The sequence below is a fragment of the Varanus komodoensis genome, unplaced genomic scaffold, assembly GCF_004798865.1.
Source record: "Varanus komodoensis strain SLA01 unplaced genomic scaffold, ASM479886v1 scaffold33, whole genome shotgun sequence".
Classification (NCBI taxonomy): domain Eukaryota; kingdom Metazoa; phylum Chordata; class Lepidosauria; order Squamata; family Varanidae; genus Varanus; species Varanus komodoensis.
The window spans coordinates 2,707,230-2,729,548 of NW_025335817.1; the positions used below are offsets into that span (position 1 = coordinate 2,707,230).

At 47.0% G+C, this 22,319-nt stretch overlaps 1 protein-coding gene across 2 annotated transcripts in view; it reads right to left on the reverse strand.

Moving 5' to 3' along the window:
- Positions 1–16,946, reverse strand: part of VPS13C (vacuolar protein sorting 13 homolog C) — a 75,129-nt gene extending 58,183 nt beyond the window's left edge. For both annotated transcript variants that reach the window (XR_006415538.1, XM_044438615.1), the window contains exons 1-12: positions 16,827–16,946; positions 12,882–12,925; positions 12,475–12,517; positions 11,219–11,314; positions 10,796–10,897; positions 5,950–6,059; positions 5,298–5,357; positions 4,651–4,710; positions 2,791–2,871; positions 1,789–1,846; positions 904–1,031; positions 353–459 (exon numbers count right to left, since the gene is read on the reverse strand). Coding sequence is in view for 1 of the 2 variants with exons in the window: in XM_044438615.1 (XP_044294550.1) it covers positions 353–459; positions 904–1,031; positions 1,789–1,846; positions 2,791–2,871; positions 4,651–4,710; positions 5,298–5,357; positions 5,950–6,059; positions 10,796–10,897; positions 11,219–11,314; positions 12,475–12,517; positions 12,882–12,925; positions 16,827–16,926 (989 nt within the window). In the remaining variant the exon portion in view is untranslated. The remainder of the gene's footprint in view (positions 1–352; positions 460–903; positions 1,032–1,788; positions 1,847–2,790; positions 2,872–4,650; positions 4,711–5,297; positions 5,358–5,949; positions 6,060–10,795; positions 10,898–11,218; positions 11,315–12,474; positions 12,518–12,881; positions 12,926–16,826) is intronic.
- Between the last annotated feature and the right edge of the window lie 5,373 nt (positions 16,947–22,319).

Consider the following 22,319-nt stretch of genomic DNA (forward strand, 5'->3'; position numbering starts at 1 on the left):
TGCCACTCTTGTCACCGCCTCCAAGGTCTGTCAAAACAAGCCAAGGACAACCCATGGTTTGGGGTTCACCCATCTGAACAGTCCAGAGCCTCCAACTCAACTACAGATCTCGGGTTCTCTTCCTGAGTAGTTTGTTGTCAACAAGCCGCAGTGTGGTAGCACAGCTGAAGGTCACACAACACCAACCCGTATCAGGGGTCAGTATGATGCACAAACCTGACCAAACCACACCCGCGGTGAACACACACACAGCACACAAGGTGAACTAGTACCCCACCTCCCTGGAGAGTTGCAGCACTGAAGCAAAATTGCTACCAGATTAAAAACAATGCAGGAAGAGTTTCAAACCTACCATAGTCTGGCATTCTTATGCAGCGGTACTTCTGGTCTGTACTTTCTGTATGGGACATTTCGAACCATATAATCTATGGATTCCAGAAGGTCAATCATACTAAGGTACTGGACAAAGGAAGCAGGATAAGGTAATTAGCCACCTGATCTTTACAATATTTCAAGCGTTCACTGAGAAAGTACATTTTGTCTGACTAGGCTCAGAGGAAATGTCTATTTTGTTCAACACTCTACCATGCAAATGTTGCTTTCCATGCATCACTCGATTCCAACTGAATGCTAAGCGCATTAAATGGTTTTTCAAAGGAGATAGTAATCAACCTTGACTAAAATATGAGAGTCAGACTAATTGCCAGAAAAGCATTCCTGATGTCAAAATGCTCAAGAAATCGTTGCAGAAAAACGATGCGAACTGAACGCGTTCATCGCGTAGCCTCCTCATCTACATTCTTCTGAGAGAGCATGCAGAATTTCCAGAATGAGCGAGGAAGCAGCCCGGTGAAGGAGGCTGAAGAAGCCGAAATGAAATCGACAAGGTACAAGTCCTCCTACCTGCGGCCGGGTCAGTTCAACAGCGATGCTCTGGACCTCCATGCTCCAATCGACCTTCGGCGTTTGCAGCTCAACTGCTGCATGAGGGTTAATGTAGAGTTTTGCAGAGGCTGATATCGGCTTAAATACTTCAAAGAAAAACATGTCCCAGGTTTTTCAGCTTACTGAACTAAGTCACTGCCCAAGTCAATTGCTCCAATTTAAAAGCTGCTGCATAGAAACATGCTTTATTGACCTGGTTCATCCCAGGACTACAGCGATGCAAAGGCAGGAGCAAACGAAGGAACAGGAAAGCAAACAACCCAGAGATCGGGGGCGGGGGGGCATGCTTTGTTGCAATGTCTGCCAGACAAACAGTGGGTAGGGAGGGCAACAAGCTACGGCTTAAGCCTGAGTCAAATAAACCATGGGTTTATTCAGCATTATGTGAGAACCAGCACATTATGTAGGGAACTGAGGAAGGATCAAGCCCAGAACTGCATGGGGCTTGAAGGGACCAACTGGGGTCACCCTGACCCCTCCTGCCAGCCACTTCTGAGACACTGGGGGCAGCGAGGGCATATTTCTTAGCCTAAATCCCTCTTTACAACACATGCCTCCATACTATGAGACCCCATACACACCGTACCCACTGTCCTTCCCCTGCCAAACGTCGGCGTGCACCTGGTGAAGTCACATATGCTGGAGGCTCCAACCCCCCTCCCATAACCATGGGGCATTTCGGCAGCATTGCAAACCAAGACATATCATGAGCAGCATGCAAGTTCAGGGACCATTGAGGCCGAGCTGTTCTCTTGACAATCTGCCCGCCCAGCCCCAGGGCCCCTCCGTGGGCTGCCCCACGCCACCAACGGAAGCGACACTTCAGTTCTGCCCAGCACTTACTATACTGATAATCTGGAAGTTCTTGGTTGACAGAAGGGATTCCCTTTTTCAAGCGTTCCTGCAAATGGCAAAAAATCGAATTGCTAATTCATCGCAAGCACATGAATTACAACAGTATGGTGTGGGGAACATTTTGGGAAAGCCCATTTCTGATGTGACTTCCTCATATAAATCAGCTCGTGTGTGTGTGTGTGTGTGTGTGTGTGTGTGTGTGTGTGTGTGTGTGTGGTGCTTGCAGAGAAGTACTATTTGGGAGACTGTTCCACCCTTTTTCCTCCAAGATAAGTTTCAGAACTGTGCTTCCACAGATGCATGCTGTATCTCTCAGAACAGTCTCCTTACCCTAATGAATTGTTATCTAATATTCATGGTAGCATAAGCACAGCAAACAACATAACAGTGCACTAAATATAAGCAAGAACCATCTGCCGGCCATTAAATATATTAGCTTATTTTCAAGTAATCACTTTATAGAATAAGCCTCACCATGTAATCTGCTTAAAAGACAAGGAGGTTTGGCAAACAGGGCCCCTCTACAAGGAGCCGGGAAAAGCACAAACTATTTTGGACTTCTATCAGGACTAAAATATAAAATGAACTGATTTGACATCAAGGTGATTTGGCTTGCTTCGGGGTTTTATGAACTCCACAATCCTAACATTTAGCAGACTGCCTGCCAAAGAAACAAAATACAATTGCTTCAGTGCAATGAACCACTGAAAACTAGCTAGCTGAAGGAAATGTCTGTCACTTTTATTCTGCAATACAAGCTTCCACTAAAATGTTGTTTCTTAATGTTTCTTGCAGGGGGATTCCTACTCTGCCACTAGCTATAAGTTTTAGGCAGCTCTGGGCTCTGATATAGCATTCAAAGGGAAACATCTCTCAAAAGGCCTGCTTACTCATCTCGGTTCCTAAACCAATGATATTCTCAGCCATGTCAGCCAAGAGAAAATAATCCCTGTTTGGCATATACAGGAAGTATCTTAAGACTTTAATTACCAAGATTTCCTCCCGAGAAGCATGATAGTACATTTCACTGTCCACATTCCAGTACACACTGAGGGAATCAAGCCGCAAAAACTGAAAGAGAAACATCTCATTAGCTGCTTCCTGATGGCCAAAAGTGTCGCTTCAAGACGGGGGAGCAATTTGGGCCAGGAGTCCGAGTGTTTCTGTAGCTCACAGAGAATGCACACAATATGCTAGAAATGGCAATGGGCTCAGTGCAACAGCCAGTCGCTGTGCGCCGTGTCGGCATCCAGCAACCTCGCAAATAAATAAGCAGAGAAGAAAGGTGTTTGTGTAAGCAGGAACAGAAAGATTCTGGGTCGGAGTGAGACTATGCCATGGTTGGAACTGTTCCGGGGGACTTGTCTGACTCTCTCCCTAGAAGAGGCCTGCTCCACGGATGACTACTTCTGGACCTACCTTAGGAAGATCTGAGCAAGATGGCAAGACAAGGACGGAGTGGGAAAACTCTCCTTTGTCACGTGGTGAGGCTTAAGGCTTAACACCACACTTCTAAAGGATACCGTCACGTTTCAGCCACTACCAGATCGCTTTGGACAGCCCAGCTGCTGCAGGGGGTCAGTGGGAGGGGGGGCACTCAGGAGCCACCAAACAATAAGGGGGAAATCAGAGTCGAAATATACAACGCAGAGGAGAGTTTGCATTGGATTCAGGGTGCAGCCACATTCATTCATTTAAAACATTTATATCCCATTCTACACAAGAAAGATGTCCCAGGATGGCTTACGATATTATAACAATTGACAACAACAAAAAACAGCAAAAATTATAACAATTCGTAACAACTACAAATGACCACCATAAACAACAAAAACACGATGCCAGCACAAAATCCGAATCAAAAGGGAAAAGGGAAAAAAGAGACTGCAGATGTTAAAACCAATTAAAATTTCTAATTCTTAAAATGACCGGTAAATAAAAAGGTTTAAAAATTATACCACACACTCATTGTAGAGGGACCTGAATGCTTAGATCAGGGAGGGATTTTAAACATGCTAGCAAAAGCTTCCCCTTGAGGCAATACAGATGTTAAAAGGGACCCTGGGTGGCATGTAGACGTGGCGGGCATTACCAACGCGCTCTTTCCCAGGGTGCCCACTTAACAATGCAATCGGGTGACCGGCAGGGCCAGTTTCCATTTGGCTTTCCACATAGAGAGTGGCTCACTCCACAGAGCTTGCCAATCTTGAAAGACATGGAAGACAAGCATTCTGAAGGAGATTAAAGCCATTTAAAACTTAAGTATACCCTGCAGCATTAAACTTCAAGTAGCTGAGGTGACAGAGCATTGCTGGACTGGATGTACCACTGGTCTGCACAAGCACTTTTAAGTGTAGGGCTGTATAAATTAAAAAAAAACATATGAAGGGCCTTTCCATGTAAATGAATAAAAATGCCTCATTGTGTTCAGCCCATTTAGACTCTTTGCAAATGTAAGGACATAAAATCCAGCCAGGCTGATTTTGAACGCCTGACTTTTGCACAGGCCGTGCATGTGTTGGCTGTGATCCAAAAGAACTGTTCGGTGTGTCGCTGTACTTGCCCAAGGGGGCCTCTGGGCTTGTGTTTCTCGCACAGCAGTGTGTCCATTTAACAAAACTGCTTCTGAAACTACAGGGGCTTTCAAACACAGGCTGTGATGGAGGGAGAGATCACATGGTACAGAAGCGTGTAGTCAGAATGCCCATTAAGACATGCTGAAGGAAGCCTTTGGGCTTAAGTAGAATAGCCTTTTGATTCCTGGCAATTTATGTTAGTTTAGCATCAAGGAACCACAAGAGAATCAGAAATTCACATTTCAACCTCTGGACGCAGCAACCACCCCTGTACCTTGTAGATGATCTTTGCCGCCTCATTTAAAATGCAAGGACTCCAGTTTTCATTGGTAGTCTAGAAATGGGAAGAAGTTAAAATTCAGTCATTTGCCTTTTATTCCAATCCTTTTCACTGTTATACCCATTTGGAAATCAGGCATTTTCCATCACTGGATACAGCAAATGTAATTCATGCCTGACAAAGATAAGTTTTTTGGGGGGGGCAGGGGGGAGTGAAAAAGGCAAAATCTTGTAACTAAAAATTTCACTTGGCATAACACAACTGATTTCCTATATTTTGATGGAACAGCAGGTCTGCGTTAAGATCTACGCAAAATTTTACGTAAATTACAAAATGTTTCCAGTAAAACATGGCCATGTTAACTTAAACCAAAAAGACTTTGCAGGAAAGGTAACAAGGAAAGACACTGTGGGTGCAAATCCAGAGAGGATCGGGTAGTTTGACATTCAGAACTTCTGCTTTAAGGAAATATTGCCTGTTCCACAGTTTTAAAGTAGAGGGTCCTCCCCCTAAACGGCAGCCAAAACCTTGTTTTAAATAAACCGGTAAGAGAGATGCCACAGAGATAGTCATTTGCAAACACCTTGGTTCAGCGCTTAATGCAAGAAGCACTCATTCTGCAAGGAAGAGGTGAGCATTACCAGTAAGCTAAGTTCCCCCAGTGTCATTCCTAGGGAAAGTGGTCGGCTAGGATCTGTGATCTACAAAAGACAGAAGTAGATTATTAGGTCGATACTTAATACAGTTCCTTAGTACAGTTGACGGCCTGCTATTCACAAAAACATTTGCTCCTATTTTGTTTGCAAACAAGTGATCGGCCTCAGACAGGGAGGCAGCTGTCTGCATCTGCAAGTCGTGCACTGAGAAGTCACCAGGCCTTTCAGAAAGTCATCCTTAACTGTTCTGTTAGTTCCCCCCACCTGCCCCTAGCAGTAGAATCCTGTGCATACGCAGTTGCCCAAGGGGTCTTGTAAGCATCCATGTAAGAACGCAGCCTTAATCCTTGGATTTCTCACTGTGTCTCTTTTGCCTCTCAGAGTTGCACTGCTATTTGGGTATGCAGTGGTTTTCCTGGAAACGAAATGCCTTGCTATGTGCAATCGCTTTCCACCAGCAGCTCCTAAAGCCCCCATTAGAAGACCCACTTTCCAGAAAATGTTTTAAAAAACGCAAAAGTGTTTTAAAAACGCAAATGGGAACTTGCCATGAGTTTCAAACGGCAAGTTACAGAATACAATATTAATTTATTATCGCCTGTGAAAAAACAAACAATCAGGAATTCATGCTACTTACATCATCTTCATACTTGATATGGATGCCTGTGATTTTGACTTGAACATTTTTGATAATCTGTGTTGCAAGCTTTTCCAAAAAAGTATCTTTCTTCTCTTCCTTTGATTTGTCTAAAAAACAGTTTGCAAGTCAGTCTCCATTCAGGCTCATGCATAGCTCAAGCATTTTATCCAAGATTCAGATCATCAGATTAAACACCCTGGAATGGCATACTATTTGCTCAGAAGGACACTCCGGTCACTAGCATATTGCACTACCTGCAGCTCCTGGATCAGCCTCACGGACAGCGTCACAAGCAGCACACTGCAGTAATCCTATCTCAGCACCACCTGCAATGGATCCAGGGACACCTCGAACTGTCAACCTGTTCCTTCAGGGAAGCGTACCTCCATCCGGAATGGGCAATTCCTAGGCATGGGAACCACCACCCACAATGCCTCTGTCCTGTCAGGATTCAGCTGCCCTAAACCATCCATCAGACCAGGCAGAGCTTTCCCAGGCATGGGAACAACACTAAGCCAGAATGGGAAAAAAGGAAGCAAACACTTCCGGTCGCTACAGGGCCGCATCTGATGAGGGCAAAGAAGCAGCCAAGCACAGCTTTTACTCCTCATCACGGCGAGTCGCAGTGCAGTGCCGCTTCCAAATTTTGCCCACCTGGCCCCCTGACCCTCAGCTCACCAGAGATGAGTCAGTAATCTCATCCATTTCAAACATGTTTCAATTTTTATCCAAGAACATGATTTAAGTTTAGAGGGTGCTACTCCGAAATAATGGTACAGAATCAAGAAGATTGCCTACCTCCAAATCAATGGTCAAACATAACCATTTACATTTGTCAGACTTATTCCTTCCTATGCTTGCACAAAGATTTCTCTATCCTACATTGCATATTGCTCATTTCCTCCCAATGCTTCCAGCCACATGTGGAAGAAAATCACAGTTTATTTAACTTCCACAGGGGTGAGTATTGCTGGTCAGTCGTGCCACAGAAACTGGAGGTGCTGCAGCACCCTAAAGACCAACAGATTTCCTGGACCAGATTCCACCACAACTGCCAACATGGATTCTAGTCCACAAAAGCTTATGCCATGATCAGTCTGTTGGTCTTCAAAGTGCTGTGACATTCCCTGTTGTTTTAACATCAGTACTAATGCTGCTTCAAATTAAAGTCACCTAAACTAAGTTCCTTAAGACCTTTGTCAAATGTGTGAAGAGCAATTGGTTATTTTTATTTGCAAAGGCCTTGTTCACATATAATACCAGGTCGTGGATTAAGCACTCCATGAACTGGCAGTCCAACACAAGAATAAGCCTTCTCGCACCCTCCAATTCACAACCTCCGATTCCTAGGCTGTTAGTCATGATGTCTGAATCTGATACTTTGAGCTGTGAACAACCCGTAGTCCGAATCCCTTGTTCGTTGTTGGCTTAAAACGCTGGGTTGTTTAACCCTCAACAGGTCAGAGTTTTAATCTAACAACACATCATGGGTTCAAATTCCTAACAACCCAGACTGTCATGTTCAGATATCTCAATTGACAAGCAGGAGTGCAGTGCCCCAGGTTTTAGGCAAAAAAGCAGGAGCGAGACAGTGTATTTATTTGTTCCTGACAATCCATGGTTTAAAGAACCCGTGACTTACTAGCGTATGCTAAGGCTGAATTAGCACATAACCAGTCTTACAGCTAAAGCTATTAAGCAACCAGCAATTGTTTAAAATGCTGAAAGAAAACCTAAAGCAACAGATAAAAAGAAAGTAGACAAAAATAATCGAGATTGTGAGAAGGGTATCGAAAGCATAAACAGAACTAAGGACTAAGTTTGTAAGAACAGGACAGATTTCATCAGAGACCTGAAGGAGTTCCAGGAGAACATGACTAATCATATGACTTCTCTAAAAATAGCTTTTACACAAGCTTGGAACTCTGTGGACAAATATGTATAAGCATCTATTGATATTTAGTCTACATACTATCTTCATTTTGACTGATCAAGACATTTTAAAATATAAATCTAACTAGTCCAAGGTAAGATCTTGACATCAGACTCTTAATTATGAAGGCAAAAGCCTTGCCGTTTATTCATTTCTTTGTTATTTAATTTTATACTGCCCAATAGCTGAGGCTCTCCCAATTTAAACCATGCAGCCAGAAACCTTGGATAAGCAGTCTTATTTCACTATCATGACAATTTCCCTGAGCGCTCTTTCACCTCTGGCTATTACTCTCATTTTTTAAAAAAATCTGGAAAAGATTTCTGAGTGGCGGCTGCTGCTGCTACTAGTAGAAGAGAGTTCCTCCAAACAATGGCATCCCGGCAAGCAGCCAAAAGCTGTTCAGGCACCAATGCATGTGGCCTTAAGGTGAGTGGGGTGAGGCCCTTCCTGCTTTTTCACCCACGCCAATGCATCGTCGCAACTCTTCGCAGGCACGTGGCCTTGCTTTGATGCGGTCAAGCCCCATTCTCAGTCACTCACGATCGGCGTAAATGAGGTTGCACATAGAACGGCTAAAATGAATGTGCAGCAACAACAGAAAAAGAGACGCACTGAACACGGAACACGCTATGCTAGTTTTACCCACCTTTGGAGTGATCATGAGCTTTAAATGGTTTCTTAAAATGCTTTTTAGTCTTTTTAGATTTACGTCCTTCTCAGGGTAAGCAATTTTACGGAAAGAGGATAGATTACAGTTAGGCAAGTGTCACAAAGCGAGCAACAGAAATAAAAGACACAGAACACACAAAAGGTTTACTGAGGAAAGATGCGACCTCTTATCACTTAATGAAGATATTGATTTAGGGTTTTTTTTATTAACCTCCAGTAAATAATATTTCCAGCTGGTTTGGAGTTCAGCTCACCGGATCCCCGGCCAGCTTGCCCAGTGGTCAGGAATGCTGGGTGCTGAAGCCCCAAATGCCCAGAGGAGACTCTGTTAATCTGCTACAGCCCAAACACTAATGCAATGCAAGCGTTTCTGTTGAAAGTGGGAAAACAGCCTGTTTACACACACTCCTGCAACATGCCTTTCACAATTTAAAGACCAAGTTTGAGGCTTTTGCCGCCAGAAGCTAAGAGGCCCCTGGGGAAAAACAGCGTGGTTCATGGAACAGCTCGCATTTCCTGAGAGCAGCTGCAAAGGAAACAGTCCCCGTGCTGCACTCAGCCGGTATGAAGAGAGGAGCAATGCTGCAAGAGAAAGCAGGGCTCCTCAGAGCCTTGAAGAGTCTCTCCTCTTGTCCTCGCTCACAGACCGGTCAGGACTTCAGTCCAAAGTAGGAAGGGACAAGGATGGCTGGACTGCCTCATGCAAATCAGACAGACCAGCAAGGCTATGATCGAGCAGCACCTGCAACTATATCCTCTGAATACGATGGAAAGGAAGCTGGACAGGTAGGCTTGGGTGCAGAAAGCACAGCATCAGCTACCCCTACCTGTCTGGGAATGCTCATTACTTGTACTAACCAGATTCCTCCTAAAATTCAGGGGGGGAAGGAGGGAGGGGGGGAGGGAGAGGGGGGGTTGTGTGCTCTGGTTAGCTAAGAAATCATTCTAACAAGAGGGAAGTGCCTTTTATAGCAGTACAGCTGATACTCAGAAATGACTGCATTGGAGAAGCAGCAAATTCCCAGGATCCTGCCTGTGACCTCAGCAGAAACACCACCTGCCCTCCTCTTCTGTTGAAACAGATTTCTGTACTGGCGATGTTTCCGCTCCCTTCACAGAAGCATCGCTTCAAATGTGCATTTAAGTGCCGGCTGCATAAATGTGCCGCAGGGAACCTGGGCAGGTAGTCACCAACCAGGAAACGGTTCCGCATCGGCCAAGTCCTGCTCCAGCCCAGCAATGCAGCGGTCATTCATGCTCCAAACCTCCCCCAGTATAGCCAGTTAAGCATACCCACCCGGCTTGGCCTCCTTGTACACAAGGGTCTCCAGTCCGTGTATGATCTCTGAATGAGCTCCTTCATCCGTGTGACAGCATTAATCAAAGACACACATTTTTAAACAATGGAATCGGCGGTTCAGTCTGAACTACCAACACGGATTCTGTCATGCTGACCTGATGTGCACAATCGTCACAGCTTCAGCAAGTCACTGGACTCTGTTTCCAGTCGCAGCGTGTGTCCAGTTACCTGCCCAGGCACTGCTTGCCACATCACCTGCACCGGGGCAGCGTCGCTTGTTGGAAACAACCCTCGACTCACATTTGAGAATTGCTTCCCCCTCCAACAAACCACGTGATGCAAGCCCACACACTGTTCAAACAAGCCACTGTGCCTTGCTTAGGACAAGATAAACATACAAACCAAACCACAATGAAACAAGCAGAATAAAGGGCAGCTCAAAACACCAATACCTGTTTAAAAACTCCTGAACGCCTGGGGAAATTAAAATGCCTTTGCCATTTGCTTCAGGGCCAAACCTGCCCCCCCCCCGAAATGTGTTCTCAAACCAGGGTGTGGCTTCTAGCTAGTGTCACTTGGCTGCAATCATCTCTAACACAGATAGATTTAACATCTGAGATGCTCAGAAATACAACTCCATATACTGTTTTTGCCGTTTTTTTAAACTGCTCACCAAAAGAAGGCAGGACGGAAAAGGGAACCAAGAATATAAGCCCCAAATATTCTATGCCGAGATCAAAAATAACTTCTGCAAGGCTGAAAAGAATATTGCAAACACTTAACCTCCGGTTTCAGATCTGTAAGAGGCCAGGCAATTCAGCTCCCTAATTTACAGCTCTAACCTAGTTCAAGACAGTTTTCAGAAGTAGTTCTTAAATGCCAGTTTTGAGGAACTGAAATGCATCATTTCAGAAACCTCAAGAAGAACCATACAATACCTTTTTGTGCTGCTTTTTGTAGGGCTTCCTCAATTCTAGACAGTTCCTTCTGCTTCTTATCTTGTAGGTACTTTTCTTCTTTCTCTGCATCGTATTTAATGCCTAGGCGATAAAGCAAGACACAATTAGTGTCTTAGGAAAACAGCACGAAGGATGGGAAATGGATTAGTGTGGTCTCCTGACCAAGACAGAGAGAACACCCACAGTCCCAACACAACACTGCGAGTTGCAGTGTTTGTTGTCTAAACATGCACCAAAGTGCATCCTAGTTCATTGACCCCTCACCTAATCAGGGGGCTGAAAATCCTTCTTGCCCTCCAATTTTATGCTAACACATCAACTTCATATTTCCAATATAGGCAGCACGGTTTAAATTCACTATCACTCCCACGAAACATTGCTGATTTCCCACCAACAACGTACTTGCTCCAGGAACAACAAGAAGATACAAGCCCTCCAGCGTTGCAACAACTGCATCACCGTACAAATTCTTCCAGGGAATCTTCAGGGTAAGCTTATCTATGAGCAAAGGATATTATATTTAGAATTTGTTCTTTGTTTCCTTGTCTAATTTTAATATAAAGACAAAATTAATAGACCGTGCTTTATAATTAAAGCATTAAAATTCACATTATAACACCTGTTTCATAGACAGGTATTTCAGTGTACTGCAGAGAGAGGGATCTGTGGTAAGACTAATAAGTTCCAAGAAAGAAAGAAAAACCCTAATGTTTCCAGATGACATGATCAACCAAAACTGCATTATGCTAGCTAAGAAATTAACAGCAGAGGAGGAAACTTTCACTTGCTGATTCAAAAGCGTACTAGATTTCTTCACTGTAGATTTATTGGGTGAAAAGGCAAAAATTAGAGCATTCTGGTTAAAAGTGTCCATCTTCACCAACGAAAGGGAGATGGCTTATTCCACGTGCACATGGGAAACATACAGCTGTTTCTTTAGAAGGGACACAAAACGAACTATTAATAGTCTTGGCATGGAACTGCAATCTTAATCTTGGCCTTCGCTTACTACATCTAAGGTACACAATACAGGAAACGCCTTTCTTCCTGCATTCTGATTTACATTACATGAATTCAAAATATTGTCAAGTCAAAGACTGACAGCTTAATTATACATTTTCAGTTATTAGAAATAGTTGATCAAAGTGTTGTTTAGCAGTCACATGATTTACAAGCATGTAAAGAACAGCATCTGGGTGTTTTAATAATTATTAAAGGCACTGTATAAAATCATTACAAAACTATTAAATGCAATGCATAAAAAAATTTAAAAAACCATTTTTTCCTAACTTGGCCCACCATTCTGTTTAGTTTTACATGGTCACAGTAACTATCCGATAAAGTATATAGGACTATTTGATTTAGATGTAGTGTAACCAAGCTACGCATTTCCTCTGCTACATTAACACTGTTAAATGTATATATTTCCAACCCATTCAAACACTAGAGCAACTACCTTAAGACTGAGGGAGAACCAGACGTCTTCCAGGATGTGGTTGAGAAAAAAGACTGTATTTGGCCTAACATTCTGGAAAAGGAATGCAGCTTTTGTGTCTATCGTATTCTAAGGCAGAAATGCGTGAAGCGCCAAGACACAGCAAATCCCCCTGCATTTAACTATCGGCAAAACAAAACACAGATGAGAATGATCTGCTTACCTATTTGTCCAGCCTTGACTCTGAATGGCGCATCTAACTCACTCTAATAACAGCAGGAAAGGAAAGAAACGCTCATTACACAGATATATTTTATCACTCATTCCGCTGCACAGTGAAAAAGGTTGAAAGTTGAGTTTTCACCACCCCCATGGTTGCTTTCCTGTTAAAATATGTCTTCCACACAAAACTTTTATTACCCTCTCTGTTGCACAGTGGGAGCAGGGGAGAGAAACACACAAAATTATGCCGATATATAACACTAAAGACTAAAGGGGATGATGGCTATCTTCTAAAGAGCATAAGTTCTTTAGCATGTCCTTTAGAATTACTTTTTATGTTTAGTAGAATAAATACTGGGATCCAAAGTAAATACACAAGCATTTCCTCTTCAGATCAAAGTTCCTTACCAAGGCATTCTCCTTTATCTGCAAATTGTCAAGTGCTACATTACCTAAAAAGAAGAGAGAAAACACCTGCATTACTGAGGGAACATCATCTTGTACTCCAGCTGGATTTTTGCACATGCTGACCTCTGGTTTTTGTCTGTTTTTGTGGACACAATACCCACATGTCTGTAGAGAAGCACAACGCATGCAACTAGTCCAGTCCAGCCTCAACTTCAGTACCAGCTTCATTTGAACCTCTCATGATGGTACCCAGAAACATTTACAGAAAACCAGTGAAGATGAAACTCAAATACTTTGACCACCTAATGAGAAGGAAGGACTCCCTGGAGAAGAGCCCAATGCTGGGAACAATAGAGGGCAAGACGGCAGAGGATGAGGGGGCTGGATGGAGTCACTGAAGCAGTCGGCAAGAGCTTAAGTGGACTCCGGGGGATGATGGAAGACAGGAAGGCCTGGAGGAGTGTTGTCCATGGGGTCACGAACAGTTAAGGTACCTTACTAGAATAAGCACAGCAAGTTCACTTGCAAGGTCTTTCATCTCTGTTTGTTGCAAAATTCAACACAGCAACCGCCTCCAGACCTGCACTTTACCCTTTTGTTCAAAATTCCTATTGAGCCAGTTTGACAACTTTTGAAGCAAAAGAGGAATGTTGAGGATTATTAACTTATCCAGTCTTAGAGAGAGGTACCGTTTGGCTCATCTCAATAATCTTAGAAAATACTTTCCTTTACCCAGGATAAGCAAGAAGCTGTCTGTCTGTGATACAGTCAATTTCTTTTTGATATTGTTTAAAATAGTTCTGCACCAAAAACAGAATATATTCCGCCAATTTCCCCACTCCATAAAATGCACCCCATTGACACCATCTTTCAAATGGTGTAAAGCAAGAACCAAGTTTCACAATACACCCAAAAAGCAAAGAAAGGGTTTTGTGACATCACCATGTAACCAAATCTACACAGCATCACCAGCACAAACCCCAGTACAGCCAGTTCAAGTCTGGTCCCTCAATCTGACCAGCCATGGGGCTGCCCTGACATTCCGATGGTTTGCAAAACAAAAGCCATATGACTCCAAGCTCCTACTCCAGCCCTTACCCCTTCTCAGTCCGTGTACGGTTGGCATCAACCAGGTGACTCTGAATCGAGATTTGCGATTGGGTCAAAGCTTCATTTCATGTTTTGGCTAGAATGAGAACCAAACACTGTGGAAGCAGAAGGGAAGCCAGAAGGGATGGGGGAAATGTTCTTTTCCAAGAGCAACTTTTACCAAAAAAATATGATGCTGATAAAGCAGAAGCCACAACTTGTTCGTACAGGTCCACTGCGCAGCTGCACGGTGTAGCAAGATCCAGAGGCAAACAGCATCCAGAATTGAAGGGCAAAACCTGCTTTTGTGCTGAGAGGTCCTTGCCCAAGCCAAGATGGAGCACCAACATTTACTGTGGTGTGGCAAGTGGGTTCTGTGAGGCAAGCCTAAAAAACTGAGCTTTCACAAAATTCAAGACCTCCTGGGGTGCAATTTGATGACTCTTCAGACAGAAATAAGTACATCCTCTCCCAGTATCCCCAGCCAATATGGCTGCCTGCCAATGCAAAGATTTGTTTGTCTCATCCTCTGGTGTTCCTATGGATTTTGATCAAAAGATTACCTATACATGTATTTCCAAATGATTCTGCAAAAAAACCACCCTGCTTTTTAAGAACAAAAGTAGCTATGTTTTGTTTTGTTTTTTTTAACTGCTGCCAGATTATTTAGGAAGAACCTCTTAAAATTCTGCCACTCAATTGCCAGAATATTAAAGCACTCCAAAAAGCACAAGCCCTTCCCAGTAACAGGCAGGCCCGGAAACGCTGCACTTTCAACATGCAATTTAGTCATGCTTTGGAAGTTTACCACCCCACAAGCAACTCATGGTCTTCACTCACATGACCTGCAAACTTCTCTTCTTCTAACACAACTCCTTCGCTATCACAGGCCAAGTCATGTTTAATGCAAGGCTGGAGCCTTCTGCCCTCCCTCATATGCCTGGCTTTAGCCAGATTCCTGAATCCCGCACAACACAGCAAACACGGCTCCACCTAAACACATTGCAGGAACCAACTCCACAGGGAAACTACGCCCAACTTCCACCAGCATGACTTCTCTTGTTCAGCGAGAAGAGAAAGCCTTCCACCTCTTCCTGCAAAAGCAGCGTGCAAGAACAAAAAACTTTATCTGGAGCATTTGTGTGCGGTCTGTATGCATTCCTACTGGCTTGGACCCACACAGGGTCCACAAAGCATCCCGAATGCAAGCGGAACAGGTAGGCGCAACTCCGCCACCCTTCAACCTCATCCCTGAGCAACCCCAAACAAGACCTCAAGGCTCTAGAAAGCTGTTACGAGCAAGAGGGACACAAAAATCAAAATCACTTTCTTTTTTGAAGCGACAGCTTCAGTGCCTCTTTTTTTAAATGCCCCTGGTTAAAGTCAATGTAAATATAACGAGATACATAGCTTAAAACCTCAAAACAATCACACGCCCTCCAGCCAACAAACACTGGGCTCCTTTTTTATACAGGGGGAAGCAGGAAAAAAGTATCTACCTTTTGAAGCATTGTAAATATGGCACAATAGTCATGTACTATATTTGTTACTGTGACGTGACATATGCAGAAGACTGAACTGCAGAAAGAACAAAACTATGCATTATGAGGCCTCTTTTAGACAGAACTGACTCTAAATTAACTGATGCAGGGCAAAAACATTTCATAATCCAGTATATTTCCTAGCAATAACTGAACTCAGTATGAATGCTCAATATCAGGGCCTGACCTTATGAGGAACACCTGGGGAAAGATGATCTTAAAGGTGAAGACTAGAAATTAAGAATTTCCAAAAAGAGAGAGTTCTGTTTGTTGCTGCTTTTCAGGAAAGCAGACTAGACGTGTAATCCTATGAAAATCTACTTATAAGATTGCATTCAATTGGGTTTGTTTTGAATTGCATTTTAAGAGATTTAGGTCAACCCATGGACCACCAGATTTCTTATGATATAAGCTTTCCTGGATGAAGGGCTGCAAGATTCTCTTGTTTTTGCTAGAAATTAAGGACATGCATCTCAAACAATTAGGGACAAGTCAACTAACTAAAGCTGCCTTCCAAACAGCAGGTTTTATTTATTTATTTATTTAAAACATTGCTATGCCGCCCCATCGCAACAAAGCCTCTTTTCTTTATAAAATGCAGCTGTGTGCCCATGTTTCAATGCACACAGAAACTGCATGCAAAGCTACCTTTGTTGAAAAATACCTGTTTTGAAAAACAGGGCGTTTTTCAAAAAGTATTACTTCCTCCAACAGGAGGGCACAGGTGCTCCGAGAAAGGATTCCAGCCTTTCCCAACAGAATACCTTCCAGGCAAATTTACCTGAACAGGTATGCTGAACGGAACTCACAGGACTGAACTGATGCACAGTCAACCAGGCTACCGATCCTGCACACATTCGGGGAGGGGGATCTGCCAGAAGAGGGCTCGGGCCATGGGGCACGAGGTGGGGGGGCGGGGGCAGCCCAACTGGAAGAGGCCGGAGGGGGGTGCGGAGCCAGCCCCCCGCAGCCCGGGAGAGAAAAGGCCGTGAAGCCGCGCCGGGAGCAAAGGGGGCAGCCCCCCGGAGGAAGCGTCGCCCTCGCACCCTGTCCCTCCCTCCCTCCCTGAGGAGCCCCACGGCCCGGTCTGCAAAGCCAACGAGCCCCCCCCCCCCGGCACAACGCGGACGGCAGCAAGGGGGCAGCACCGCATTCCGCGGGGGCAGCGGTGGGGGCGCCCGCGGGCGGGGGGCGGGCTGCAGAGCCAGGAGGGCGCCTGGGGAGGCTCGGCTGGGGGCAGCACCCTCGCGGCCGGCGGGGCGGGCACCCCGGGCGGGGGGAGGGGAGGGGGGAGGGCCCAGCAGCCCCCACTCACCCCCCCAGATGCCCAGCTTGAGCTGCGACTTGTTCAGGTTCTCCACGTAGTCGCCCAGGAAGCGGTTCAGCAGCTCGGCCACCACCGACTCCAGCACCATGGCGGCGGCGCGGGAGGGAGGGAGGGAGGGAGGGAGGCGAGGCGAGGCGAGGCGAGGGGACGGGCCGCGCTCCGGCAGCCACCGCGCCAGCCCGGCCCCCGCGCCGGCGCCGCCTCTTCAGGCCCCCCGCGGGCGCGCCCCCGGAGCACCCGCGCCGCCCACGTGACCGCGCGCGCCTCCGCGGCTGCGCCTCTCGGAGGCTGCGGCGCGCGTGACCCCCGCCCCGCCCATCGGCCCCGCCCCTCGGCCCCGGCCAGCCGGGCGTGGACGATGGGACTTGCAGTCCGGAGGCGGACCGCCTCGCCCGCGGCCCGAGCGCAGCGCCCTCCCCCCACCCTGCGCGCGCCGCCCCTCCCCCCCCCCCCCGGCCGGGCGGCCCGTGACCCGGGCGCGCGATCTCGTGCGGGAAGCGTTCCCGCGCCCCTGCGCTCGTCGGGGCCGCCGGGGTCCCTGGGCGCGCGACGCTCTGGCGGTCCCTTGAAAAAGCTTCGGGGCGCAGTTTTGCGGCAGAAAGCGCCTGAAGCCCCGCGGCTCCCAGCGTGGGCCAGCGGACCGAGCCGGCGTGCCCTCCCTCTGGAGCTGCGCGCTTTCTCCGACCGGCCCAGGCTCGTGCATAAATCCGTGCAGGCTGGGGAAGATGGGAGTGGTGTGCATGCACAGGCGAGGCGCACTTTCCTTCTGGAGGAAGGCGGCTGTTTGGAAAGGTCCTGGTCAATATCACTGGGACCTTTTGACACCCCAAGTGAAATGGACAGAGCGCCGCGGCTGCAGGAAGGCCTGCACAATGTGTCCAGGACAAAGCGGGGAGTAACACATAAATGACACGGAAATGCTAATGAGCAGGAAGGCAGAAGCTTGTGAAAATGCGACTCTGAGTTTACCTGCCACCTCACAATATGGAGCGCAATAGGAACACTAATTGTTGCCGATTAGAATCAAACAGCAGTGCTTGGCGGGCATGTTTTCAACGAGCACAGTATTTCAACTGGAATAACGGTGTTAATGGAACACACGTTCCATCTGAACAATCCTCTTTCAAATTGTTCTTCCAATCATCGCAGGAGCAAAGGGCCCCTTGTAGAAGAATATTCCAGGCTGAGGAATGGTCCAGGAACGTCAGGAGGGGCTTGGGGCAACTCGCAGCTCCGGGCCTTCTACCCTCGGTGCAACACCCATACTCCTCTGTGTTCACCTGGGTTTGCCTGGATGCAGGATTCTCCTTTTCCCTTGGCCGAGATGCACACAGGTGTTGCACACGCCAGTTTGCCCCACGCTCTTTGCACCCGGGAGAAGCTGCGGCAGGGACACGAGCCGAGCGCCGGCCCGCTCAGCTCAGCCGGCGAGGGAAGCAGGCCGCCTGCAGTAGCGCTGCGTCCTGAGGGAGGCAATCGAGCTCCATGCGAAGGAGCAGCGGCCTGCCTTTGCCAGTGCATCAGCTGAAGGTGTGCATATTTGGAAAGTGCCTCACTGCGTCACTGAAAGGGCCAGCACCTCCGGTCACACTCGCCACACCTGGCCCGACGAACAAACAGTATGTCTGAAAAGCGGGTTAGTTGATTAAGAGATGCATATGCTGTCCGTTGTTATCAGATCACGCGGCTGTGTCCAGTAGGCCTGAGAGCCATTTTTTAAAAATTTTTGGTTTAATCCCCCATGAGCTGAGGCACCCACTGGCCTTTTGGTCTCTACGTGGGCACAGCCTGGTCCTGTGGGCAGGCGCTGTTTCCCTCCCTACCCAACGGTGAATTGTTGGGAACGTTCTACAGGGCTTCTGCTACAAGGCAGGCTAAAAATTAAAGAAATAAATATTGCTAATATTTATTAGCAAGAGAGGAATGCTGGTATACTTGCACCGTTGGCCCAGCTGGTTTTCGTGTTTGGTCCCAAATGCCATGGGGATGCAGCAGAGAAAATAACAATTCAGCCCCAGGGCCCACAAAAGGCTGCAGCAAAGCCAGGATATAAGGTGTGTTCACCAACTCACGAGCCCATCGTCAAAGAGGGGAGCCCGTATCATTTGTTTTTCAGGGGGTGGGACAGTTCTTCAGATTGTCCTTTACCATAAATCAATGCGTAGTCTGGAGAAAGTGGAGCGGGGGAGATTTTTCTGGCTCTTCCGTCGCACTTGAACCCGGGGTCACCCATGAAACTGGTTGGTGGGAGGTTTAGGCCGGATAAAAGGAAGCCCTTCTTCACACAGTGTAGAGTTAAAGTGGAATTCACTGCCGTGGGAAGTGGTGATGGCTGCCAACCTGGGTGACTGTGGCTACGAGCTTTGCTGGCCATGTGCTGCTTCCTTCACCAGAGGTGGCCCACCTGCGCACACCTGTTGCTGAGGAGCAACAGTGCGGAACAGCAACGCCTCCAGGTGAAGGGGATTTATCTAACCAATAAACTGCTCACATGAAAAGAGAGCAGAACTATCACCTGTGCCTTTAAGCTATTTTTACTCCTGAGTGAGCTTGTTTTCAAACAGGCACGGAGGTTGCTGGGATGTGAGCATTATTGATGTGCGGTATAGCGTCATACATCAATGCTCCCTAACCCAAACATTAGCTGCATCTTATATTATTCTAGATTTGATCCTGCTGGGAGCTGAGCCCCATTGTTCCCCCAGCAGATGCTCAGAAACCTTCAAACTGGGGGGCTTAGAAACATAGATACATAGAAACAGAGCGAGTCAGAAGGGGCCTCCCGGGCCATCTAGTCTGACCCCCGGCTCCAGCCGGCTGCACTCACAACATGCCCACCATGTGGATGTCCAGCCTATCTTTGAACACCGCACTGATGGGGCCTCAACCACCTCCCGGGGAAGCCCATTCCACACCCTCGGGGTCCTGACTGTCAGGAAGTGCTTCCTGGCATCTAAATGGAGCCTTGGTTCCCTGAGCTTTGCTCCATTGGAGCATGTCCTGCCTTATGAATGCTCAGCACAACACACACCAGGGATGCGCTCCCCAGCTCCCTGCCTGGCACCCTGTGTCTCCGCAAGACAGGCATTTTCAGCTGCCTAGGCTTAGTGGCAGGGGAGGGGAGCAAAGGGGGCTGGCCCCAGCAGCCCCCACCCGGTCACTCAGATGTCTGCTGAGACCCAGTCGTGACCTTGGGAGATCCAGAGACCTCAGTACTTGGACTCCTTTGGAGTCCAAGATCCTTCAGGAGGCCAAAGGATTAAATATGTCCTTAATTAAAATCAGTAAGTGACTCACGATAGTGTCACCATGCCCTGAGAGGGCCAGCATATTATTGTACTTTGAGGCTAGGGACAGCTGTAGCAACGGACACTCGGTGGCGTTTGTGTTTGGGAGGAAGTATTCCACGGGATTCTGTTGAGTGCTTTTGCACATCTCTGCCAGATGTGATTGATGCCTTTCCCCATGAGTCCAGAGGAACAATGCAAGCTCTTAAACGTTTATAACTTATGTGGGAAACACTTGTTTTATTTAAGTCAACCCTCTTGCAAATGCCAGGCTGTTTCCGTGTACCTAACGAAGGGCCTGGGGCTCCCCAGGCACTCTTTTCTGTCTGTATGTGCCCTGAATGTATGAGGGATCTTGCTTAGTTCTGATAACGCATTAAGAAACTGGATGGACTGTTCATTTCCAAGGACTCTTTACCAAGCCCATTTTCACATCTTTGCTGGTGACACCGCATAGAACATTCTGTTCATTTTCCTTCTCTGGTGCTGAAAAGCTGCTGAATTGTGGACTGAGTTGTTTCATCGGCAGGACATACTCTCAGTTATTTCATCCTGGGTACATGGAAGACTATCATTGCATTCCATTCCTGGCTGCTCAGCTAGTGTAAACAAAGGTTCTCTGCCCCCACAGAGCTCTCGGAAGACTTCCCGGAAAAATAAGCCACAATTCTGGAACATCAGAAATGAGCAGAACCGATGTTTGCCTTCATGTAATGAAAGTGCTTTAAGAACACTGCTTCCCCAAACCCTTGACGGATCTGCAAGGTGCGTGGGGACACACCATTCTTCTCATTATTTTTTTTTTCCAATTTATATCCTGCCTTTTTCCTACAAAGGGCTCAAGGCAGCTGACATCATTCTTCTCCTCCATCTTATCCCCACAACAACAACCCTGTGAGGTAGGCTGGGCCGAGAGTCTGTGACTGGCCCAAAGTCTCCCAGTTGGCTCCATCGTGCACCTTCCCCCTACCTGCAACCCACCTGGTGCTGCAGAGGGCACCCATTGGCAGGAAAGGGAGAGATCTGATGTGGTTCAATAGCTGCGAGGAGGGATCAAGCCACTCCAGCCCCGAGCTTTCAGGTGGAGGGGGCAGCAGTGGGGCGAGAAAGAGAGAGACACCCTGGGGAAAGCTGGCAGCAGAAGCAGGCATTTCTGAGCACCTGCCAAAGGCTCACACACCAGCCGGGGCCCCATCAGCATGTTCTGCCCGCAGTTCTCCTTCCATCAGGCCCGCGAGTCGGAGAGGAGAGGAATATTCCGGCTGATGCTCTGCACGGAAAACATCCTGGTGGATTGTGCCCTGCAGTCCTGCGATTCCTGGGCAAACAGTAGGCAGAAAACTCCATGCAGCCCTCCAGCTCGCTTCATGTGCCCTCCAGCTGCCGGCTGATCTGGGTCACTGGAACAGGGACAGAAGCGTTGAGCTCATTACCTCTGGTGCAGCCCGAACTGCAGTGGTCTGGAAAGGACTGGCTTATGTTTTTCCATCCCCAGGGCTCGCTGGCTCACAAACCTCAGTTGAAAACAAGCTCATGACATGGCAGCCAGCTTATCGAGTCTCGAAGTTACACCTGGGTTATTCTCAGATGGCATTTCAATAAGGTCGAGGATCACAAGTCTGAATATGGACGTTTAGGATGATGGAGATGCAAAAGATCGAACTTAGATGTCAATAGAACATTGCCCATCTGTTCTCCTCTAGATCTGACTCCATTGCAGGAATTGCTTTAATAGGCAATGCCGACCAGCTGTTTAAACATGCATGTTTGGAAGGGGCTGCCCTCTCTGGTAAACAACCCTCGGCAAACGCCTGCTCATGGCAAAATGCTCTCAAGTTTTCCTCTCTGAAGCCACAGAATGAGAGCCTTCAAGAAAACCAAGGCTAAAATTCGGTGCTTACGAGAAGAGAATCAACACCGTGGTGGCCCAATTTGAGCTGATAAAACCCCAGGAAAATAGCCTCTCATTACTTCCAGCCTCCTTAAAAGCTCTTCTGTGTGGGGGGCTTTTACCCAAGGCAAGTGCATCTATCTTTACGATACAAAGATAAATTAATGCTGGGCTTCAAAAGTCACTCTCTCTGGAAGATGCAAACTCTCGGGGAAAGGGTACGAGCGTAATTTAAATATGGCTGAATAGGACACCAGGAGGCTCAGGGAAGCCACTGCAATGAATGCATCATGCAGAAAATGG